Below are 9894 nucleotides of genomic sequence, written 5' to 3' on the forward strand. Positions count from 1 at the left end.
GTCCGATGGTTTTGGGTCGCCCTCAGGGGCAGACTCGGGGGGACTATGTTTTTCTTTTTGAGAATTTCATGGCCTGGCTAGGGGAATCCCCTCCACCAGTCCCTCCACTGCCGGGGTTTCCAGCGAGACCAGGGTTGGACCAGTTTGCAGATTCGGCCGGTCCGCATCATCCTGCCCATGCAGTTTCGTTTCCGTTACGGTCGGCGCATGGCGTGTCGTTAGAAAAAAAAAAAAAAAAAATTCTTCTTCGGAAGAGGATTTTCCCTTCGAATCAGTGTGTAGTTCGGGGGAAGGGTCGGTGCCAGGTTCGGTGCTTGATGAGATTCCCAATTTGGCCGATGGTACTCCAGATGGCGATTATGATTACCAGGCGGTTCTTGGTTTTGTACGGGAACAGGTCCGACTGGTGTGCGCGGATGCAATTCCGTCGGAGGAGGCTGTTAAGTCTTACAAGGGTGTTTCGTTTGGAAACCGGCCTTTAGCGACGGATGCTCCGCAGCAGGATTTCTTGGTTGTTGCGAACCTCAATCAATGGGGAGGCACCAAATCCCTGTCATTGAGTTTTGTGGCTTTGGGGATTCTGGCGGTGGCTTACTGTATCGAGTTCTTCAGTTGTGGGGGAGTCCTCAACTCGATATGTTTGCCACTCGCCTGAATAGTCCATTGCCAGTGTTTGTATCGCCGGTACCAGACCCACTGGTACTGGAGTATGATGCGTTGAGCATGGACTGGACGGGACTGGATTTTTACGCCTTTCCCCCTCCGGTTCTGCTTGGCAAGGTTCTGACAAAGATCAGACAGCAACCTTGTCATGTCACGCTCGTAGCCCCGAGTTGGGCAGCTCAAGCCTGGTTTCCTCCGCTCCTGTCACTTTTAGTGCAGGAGCCGGTGCGGTTGCCGTTGATACCCAATCTGCTCAGTCAGAGACTGCGTTGGACAGAGTGGCATCCGAAGCTGGAGGTTTTCCGACTTCACGCATGGCGGTTGTCGGGGTTTCCCTCCGAAACCGAGGCTTTTCTAAACGGGTTGCTGAGCTCGTCTCCTCTTCGAAGCGCCAGTCTATGGAGAGGGTCTACCAGTGTCACTGGCACACTTGGGTTCGTTGGGTGACTGAGAGGGATGTGGATCCCTTGTCGCCTACTGTTAATGACTTAGTTGAGTACTTTCTGGCTCTTGTCCAAGAAAGACAGCTGAAGGTTCAAACAGTGAGAAGTCACCGGTTGTCCATTTTCACTACTCTGAGGCAGTGTGGACGTCAAGATTTCTCAATGAATCTCATGTTGCATGACTTGCTTAAGTCGTTGCAAAACACGGTTAAGAAGCCTTCCATTTTGCCTAAATGGAATATTTTTCTGGTTCTGCAAAGGCAAGCCCTAAGAGCCTTTGAAATTCGCCAGTCTTCGTCATTTGATGTGGAAAACTTTGTTTCTGGTCTCACTAGCGGCTTGCCGTTGTATTAGTGATCCTGTTTTTGTGGCTAAGAACCAGGTGCCAGGGGAAGAGTTTCCTCCGGCCATCACTCAGTGTTTATCTCGTACGCTTTCTGCGGATAATTCTGATAGACTTCTTTGTCCGGTGCGGGCTTTGAAATTCTATCTGGAGCGTACTAGAAATCTCCGGCAAAACACTAAGAGACTGTTTATCTCTTTCACACGCCAACCAGGAGACATTACGAAGAATGCTTTGTCAAAATGGATTGCTGCAACCATCAAACTGGCATATGAGAAGGCGGGTGATCATGTTCTGCAGAATTTCTCCGTTCGACCTCATGAGATTCGGGCGATTTCTGCTTCCCTTAATTTCCATGATTCTTTGGACATTTTCACGGTCATGAGTGCGGGGTTTTGGAAAGGTCAACACACATTTGACCGGTTTTATTTCCGTGATATGGCTGTTGGTCCGGACGGAACTCGGCGGATTCAATCAGTCATTGCAGGGCAGCAAGTCATTTTGGTTCGCAGCGCCACGAGTAGGGGCGACCCTTATTTCGTCCGGTCGGTAGCGGCAGTCTTTCTGGGAGATAGTTCTCCACCTCCTGTTTGGAGAGTTGGGGGTGGATGGTTGACTATCTGGGGCAGTCGAGTGTCTTTTACCATTACTTGGTGTGTGGGTTTCCTCACCTTGTTAACTTGGTTTACTTTTAATTGGGGTTGTAGTTCTTCAATTTAAGAGTCACTTTGACATTTTATACCTCGTATGATGTGGGTTGCTTTTTCACTGTATCATTACTTGAGACGAACACTACTGGTTGAATGGGTAAGTCCTCCTTGTTTTCTTACCTCCTCCCTTTAATGTTAAATTATCGTGCTTTAACGGTGTTATATCACGTCTGTTATAGCATTGTTGTTGTGCTAGTACAGTAAGTTGAATAAGACTATTAGAAAATTTGTTTCTAATTTTCATTATTATTCATACTTACCTAGTACTAGCACAACAACCGTTACCTCCCACCCGCCCCAAGGGAGGTCTTTTTTTTTTTGATTCAGTCATTCCGGACTTTGAATCGATAACGAGGATATACGGTCTACCCATGCGCGGGTGTAGGTTATACATCCGGCAAGGGGAGATAATTCTGCAGTGGAGGTTATAACTCAGGGTTGTATAGCATTGTTGTTGTGCTAGTACGGTAAGTTGAATAAGACTATTTAAAACAATATTTATTCATTTAAAATAAATGAAATGGATTGGCAAACAGGCGGTAGGCCTATGTAAATGCCTCTCCACAATATAATTTGACATAATACATTAATTGAAATAAATGATGATCCACATATAATAACAATAACTGGAGCACAATTCATCGTAGGCAAAACAGACTAATTATTAACTGTCCAATAGTCCAACAAAAGCTGACTGAGTGGGTGAATGTGCTAGTACTAGGTAAGTATGAATAATAATGAAAATTAGAAACAAATTTTCTAAGTTGTTTTATAAATGTATTAGAATTTTAATCTTTGTTTGAAAAGCGTGTGACACATAGCTTGCTGGACAAAACAGAAATAAATGTGTCATATTATTAATGCAAATAACACAAAGTCATATTTTTCGCATTAATATTATAATCGCATTAATTTCAGGATCTACAGTATGCTGAAATCCTTTATTCCCGTGGACTTAAATTTTCATGGAATTTCCTAAAATACACATTTTGTTGGGTATTTAAATTTGTGGGTCAAAAAGGTAGTATCATAACTTTGTATTACTAGTTGCAATTGTCCTCGAATTAAACAAAATTTGACCACCAAGAATAAAAGTGATTCCACAGTATCAGTCTCTGTACCAGAACCTTTTGTGTGATCATAGATAACTTTAAAAATACAGATAGTTCATAGCAATGTGTGAACCTCCCACCATAGGCATATAGGTTTCCTATAATATTTTCATAAATTTGCGATAGCTAGAGTGCAACGTTATTTTATTGTTCAATGTGGATCCATAGGATGGGAGTGCTGAGTGACATGCATGCACCCCCTTTTTTTGCTGTCATAACAAAACTAAAAACCTATTCAAACATCTTACGATACTGGTCGTATCACCCTTCTCCGTTTTACAAACCCTTGGTTCTGCACCTGCTATTATAGAAATAACTAAATCATTTTTTAATACAAAACAATTAAAAATAGTCTTTATTTGTCTTCTTTTTCTTTTTTTTTAAATAAATGTCATGAGAAAAATATGAGAAATTTGGGGTTTCTGTTAATTATTTTTTAAAACAAGCATTTATGTTATGTTTTAATATGTTATATAGAATGCATATATGAATACAGATTTTTAATTTTTTTAATTCTGTTCTAATTTGTTTTGGGTCATGCCATATATTGACTGGACTATAAAATGGTGGGGTTATATCCAGTGAACTACTAGTAACTGGCCACCTGATATTTAATGGTTTTAATAATATATTTACATGGTATTGGTCTTTGTTAAAAAGTATGTTTACCTTGATCATCAATAATGTACCAGTTACTGTAAATCGAAATGTCTAGTGCAGCCTTCTAATGTTCATATTGGATTCATTGCAGCTTGGTGCTATTTTAAAACAAAAAAACAATTAGGGTGAAATGTTTTAAATATAACCAAATGGTGAATTATACCCTCTACTTAGTATGAAAAGTTTTTCATGTTATGTAAAATTCTAAAATGTCATGTGAAACATGTTGTATAGAAATTGTCTTTAAATTAAAACTATTCAAAGTAGCTATGATATTAAATGAAATATGTTACTGAAGTTTACCTTGAACTTGCTTACAAGCAAGTAACTTATAAGGAACGAAAAAATTAGCGGAAAGAGTTATCATCAAACTATACTTAAATGATTAGATGTATTTTTTAAATAAATTGTTTCTATTTTTTCTTCAGGTTGAAGATGATCATGTTGCTACAACAACACTTTAATGCTGCTGCATTTCACTGCTGACTTGAAACATTCCCTTCGTACCAGTGGTACATCTCTCGCACGTTACATGTTGTTTGTTTGGTCGTTTAGCTGTCAACATTACTACAGCAACAGAGCTTTTTTCATGTGTCTGACTTTGTTAATAGGTCCTCTCTTTTTTTTTCATACACAGAAAGCTGGATTTTTCATGGATTTATTTGCAATATGGATATTTTTCTTTAATGTTTCTTTCAGAAGAAAATATTATAATTAAACAATTGCAGACTGTTTTTGCCTTGTTAACAGCCAAACAAACTTTGACAAAAATGTTTACTCACAGTATGATCAATAAGCTGTGTTAAAAAGAAACAACGTACTATATATTATAATACATATATTACAGAAAAGTGTACATGACAGGGGGAAAAAAATACATATTTGTTTTAAACTATTTCTTCTGGTGTGAATTAATCCAGATAATCTATGAAAAAGAAATTGTCATTATATTTTCACATTTTATCATTGACCAATTAATTTATCTTGATTGTACATGTATATAACTGACATATTTATTTCATGAACATTTTCTGGTACTTGGACAGAAATAACATACTGAAGTGAATGGACATTTTTAGACAGTATCTTTCTTTATCTTAAAAAAAGAAGAAGTAAAATCAGGTTTTTCAGTGAAGTATGTACACTTCATTAAAGTGGAACATGTTTTTTGTTTGTTTGGGGTTTTGGGGGGTTTTGTTGCAGGGTTTTTTTGTGGGGTTTTTTTTACCTTTACATTTTTGATGGACCTTTTTATTTTTTTACTTTTTAGAATAGGCTTAATAATGGGTTTAGATTAAAATGTCATTTTGTTACTAGTGCTATTATTTTAAAGATTTACACACAATTTTGTGCCATCTCAGTCATTAGTTGTTGGAGTTTTTGTTTTTGCTCTAATTAAGTAATTTTTTCTTCTCTTTTTTTCCATTTCTATTTTTCTTACTTGATTGTTTGGAAGATTTGTGTTTTTGTTTCTTGTCATAATGTTGGGACCAACTTTTTATTCACCATAAGACTATCATTCGTGTTTAGTGATATATTCTATAAGAAAAAGTTGATGGTTTATTCTTGTCTTTCTGTCTTTCTGTCCAAATCTATGATAATTCAAATCAATGATTTATACATCTGAATATATATATATATATATATATATATATATACACATTGTATGTATATATTTTTTAATGTGAAATTTTTTAGGGTCTTCATCAGTCACATTTGTTGATTCAACAGTTGATTAATGTTTTGAAAAGAAAAAATTACAATTTATTCAGAGTAATCATGTACACTGTACAGTATTATTACATTTTTAAGATATTAATCCCAGACTAATGATTTTGCTGTTTCAGTAACATCCTTTTCATTTTTCATATAGTACTGTACAAGTTAAATGTTATCAGAGAGTAGCAATCTTATTTATGCATAATAATTGCTGACCTTTTGATATACACATGTAGCATACTGGTAATACTAAACGTTATACTGCTGTTTTTATTATATATAACTTATAAGGCATGCTATGCGGGTCTTTTATGAGTAATGTGATAATTTCAGACATATTAAAATATGCAAGTTGAGCTTTGTATTAAAAAGATATTTAATTTGATTTTATAGTCTTAAGATATTTCCTGAAAGTATTTTCAATAATGCTAATTTGAAAATATTGATATCAATCTTTTCAAAATTTTGCTAACTTTATATATTTTTGTTATAACATTTAAATTTAATTATATGTGCATGGTAAATACAAAAGATGTTAATATTATTGTTCAATTTTTTTTTTTTTTTAAGGAAAACAAAATTTTGCCAACATTAAAGCTTTCACTGTTTAATATACCAGTAAAACTTCTTAAAATATAGTAATATTTTTGTGTATGCTGCAAGGTAGATTATCACTACAGTAAAGTACTCTTATAACAAACTGCAAGGGATCAGGAACATCGGTTCGTTATAGCAGTAGTTCGTTGTAAACATTTACAGAAGTTAGCCATTTTCATTCAGGAAGTCGGCCATTTTGGATTTTTCAGATTTAAACACCATGAACACAAGAATTAGCATGGTGGGTATTTTTTTAATATTTCATTTTAAAACAAAGTTGATGCCAATCTACTACGTAAATACACGTAGATGTTATCTGATCTTATCAGTATAGTCGTTTTTTATGCATTGCCGTTAATGTTACTGACTGGAAAGATATAAATAAGATACAAAAAAAATATGATCGGTTCTCTGTATATGCACTAATTTACACTGAAATTCACAATTTTGACAAAAAAATTGGTTCATTTGAACAGTTAATTTGCTATACATAGTTCGTTCTATACATTAAAATTTATTAATACTATATAGGGGGAAAATCGGGACTTTACAGTCAGTTCATTCTAACCGGTAGTTTGTTGTAAGCATGTTTGTTCTAAAAGTACTTTACTGTACACACACTTACATTTAGATCCTACTCAGTAAAACAAGTGTATAATTCATTGTATTTAATGGTAGTGTAAATTAGAGCTGGGCAGTATACCATATATAACTAAAATAATATCATTACTTAGTGAATTATTTAATTATTTAATTAAGTAAAAATGAAGAGCAGATATTGAATACATGTTGCTCAAAATAATTCTTCTGTCCCAGACAAGATATTTTCCTCTTTTTTTTTTAAATTTTAGATTTTATCATTTATAGGTTACCTGCAGTTTTGTATAACAGGCTTTAATTGAAACAAAAATACTGGATATGCAAAATAATGATTTTAAAAAATTAATAAAACAAAAAATGTCAATTATTCCGAGATTGATATTATTTTGTATTATGTTAAAAAAAATTATGTACATCTTCATCTTCAGACAAAACTGAAGTTTTTAATTGCGATGTACCTGGGTAATTTGTTTGACTGCTTGTTATGTTCAACTGCATTTTGATATTGTTTTTATTTTGCTCTAACTGCTGTGGTTTGTAAACAAACTTCGGAATTTTTCTCGAAGTGCTGTAGGTGTGTGACTTTAGCTGGTGTTTATTAATCTGGACATTTGTTCCATGTTCTATATCTGACAGGATTTGACAGGATTTGTTGAACAGTTACATGTAGAAACATTATTAAATTAATTAATCATATCCTAAGAATGAATTTGCATATATTGATTGAAAATAAAAACAGAATTATCACATGATAGAATCCTTAAAACTGAATATATTAATTGAAAAGTTAAAATATAATCAAGTTTTTAAAATTTAATGTGTTGGTTGAAGAGTTCAAAATACCAGTACATGATGGAATTAAGTTCTTACAATTGAATGTATTGGATGAACAATTTCAAATACTGTAGAATGTTTCATTTTAGACAAGATAAATGTGCTGGTCAGCATCCTATTCTATTTCATATGTCACTGTCAACTTCTCTGAAATTTTTTGTTGTTGTTTTTCTCTTTAACCTGCAGCTAATTTTATATCATAACTGAATACTTAATGTTAATTAACTATTTCTATCAGCCACATGTCCATCATCTTGTTTATATGAATTTATCTATTTTATATTTGTGGTGAAAGGTCCTAATATAGGCTTAAGCCTGTCGACCAAACCCACTGTCCTTTAAAAAAAAGAAGAGAAAAAGATGCTATAAATAGTATACTAGTCGCAACAAGTTATGTGTCATCAGATTTTACCTTATTTAAAATAAAAAAAATCAATAAAAAATCTAGGACAATGGTACAAACTTGAATAAAACATTTCAGATTGCATGTACGTGAGCCATTTACTCACAGCTTGTTTTGTTGCCCGTACAAAGTGCACATGAAATTCCTTTATGTTAACACTTTTTATGTTAGATTAGGGTTGGGAGGGTATACATTTCTTTGCAATCCACCCAATAGATCGGCTATCGGTGTATTTTTGTGCATTCATTCATTCTTTGCAATCTGGCTTGGGATAACCATGTCACCAAAACATAAACTGAGCATTCTGAACTGATCGAGCCCTGCCATTTCTGAATGATAGCATATCCATGAGACATGTAGCGAGATGCCTGCAAGTGAGCGTTTCCATCATCCATTAACTGCAAGAGCGTTTCCATACCATTGGCACAGCTAATGGGCTACCCAACTCCAGACACAGTGTCTATGTGGCTCTTAACTGCTTGTGACTAGTATATTTAAAACTACAATAGATAAACAAAATTAACACGTCCCTAAATTAATATGAACTATTACTTTTGTATATTATGTTTGCAAACCCTTCATTTAAATCTGAAATGTCTTTGATGAAATCAACTCCCTAACGACATTCACAGTGATTTCAAAGTGATGAAAGAACCATTCACAAATTGGTATGCAGTCAATATTGCAATCATTCATAATACGATAATAAAATAACCCAAATATTGCCAACCTTCAACGAGTGGCAAAAGACACTAAAACCACTACAGGTGGCTGGACGAATAGTATTTGCTCGCATTTTTTGCATAATATCATGATCGCATTAATTTCTGGATCTGCAGTTTAATAGTTACTTGCATGTGCTAAAAAAATTAATTACAAGAATTAACATTTGTTAAAATGTCAAGAAATATATATTGTGGAATTGCATTTGTAAAATGTTTTGTTATCTCTCAAAGTTGTAAATATTATTACATCATAAAATACTATTTGGCTGGTTTGAACAGTTAATGCCATAAAATGTATTGTAGTTACACTTTGTAAATTATTTGTTAGTCATTGTCACGTAACTTGACGCTTAACAGCTAATAATTACTGTCTTAATTAATACAATATAACATCAATTCTGCAAACATTATTTTCATCTGCTGAACACTGCATAAATTACTATGCTGCAGTATCGTGTCTAAATTATTCAAATCTGATAAATTAATTATAGTTTCTGTCCTTTGAATATGCTGCAGTATAATTTAAACTGCCAATTACCATAAATATGTTCAACTATTAAGTACAGTAACTAGTCATTACCAATCAAATACTCATTTGTTACATCCGTCCAGTTTGGAACAAATGTCCTCAAATGTAGGGGACCCTTATTGTATCACCTCCGTCCATTTGTTTACTTATATATTCCTCGGTATATTTATTGCTGCTGAAACTGAGACTTGATCCAAACAAAGGCAAGACTGTGATCTGTATATTTTGTAGGTGTATAAAACTTTCTAATGTACATCTATGGGCATTTTGAAATGTTTACCGATCCGTTGGATATATACTTCACTTGATATTGTGTTGTAAATTTTGTTGTTTATTAAAGAGCTGATTGAAAAAAACAGAATTTGTGTTTATATTCCATATGGTATTGGTTTCATTTTTAAAATAAGCCAATAAAGGTAGAATCTAAGGGGATGCCTTTGCATTATTTAATGAAATTTCACATTTGAAGTTAGTTGACTGAGCCAATATTGTATTTAAAGTGAATGTGTCGGAGATGCCAACCATTACGAATTTAAAGCATTATGCTATTACAATT

General features: G+C 34.2%; 1 protein-coding gene across 2 annotated transcripts in view; it reads left to right on the forward strand.

Moving 5' to 3' along the window:
• The window catches only part of LOC121378793 (polycystin-2-like), a 97369-nt gene extending 87732 nt beyond the window's left edge, over positions 1-9637 (forward strand). For both annotated transcript variants that reach the window (XM_041507117.1, XM_041507116.1), the window contains one exon: positions 4360-9637. Coding sequence is in view for 1 of the 2 variants with exons in the window: in XM_041507116.1 (XP_041363050.1) it covers positions 4360-4395 (36 nt within the window). In the remaining variant the exon portion in view is untranslated. The remainder of the gene's footprint in view (positions 1-4359) is intronic.
• Positions 9638-9894: the final 257 nt, after the last annotated feature.

This window comes from Gigantopelta aegis, chromosome 8 (assembly GCF_016097555.1).
Source record: "Gigantopelta aegis isolate Gae_Host chromosome 8, Gae_host_genome, whole genome shotgun sequence".
Classification (NCBI taxonomy): domain Eukaryota; kingdom Metazoa; phylum Mollusca; class Gastropoda; order Neomphalida; family Peltospiridae; genus Gigantopelta; species Gigantopelta aegis.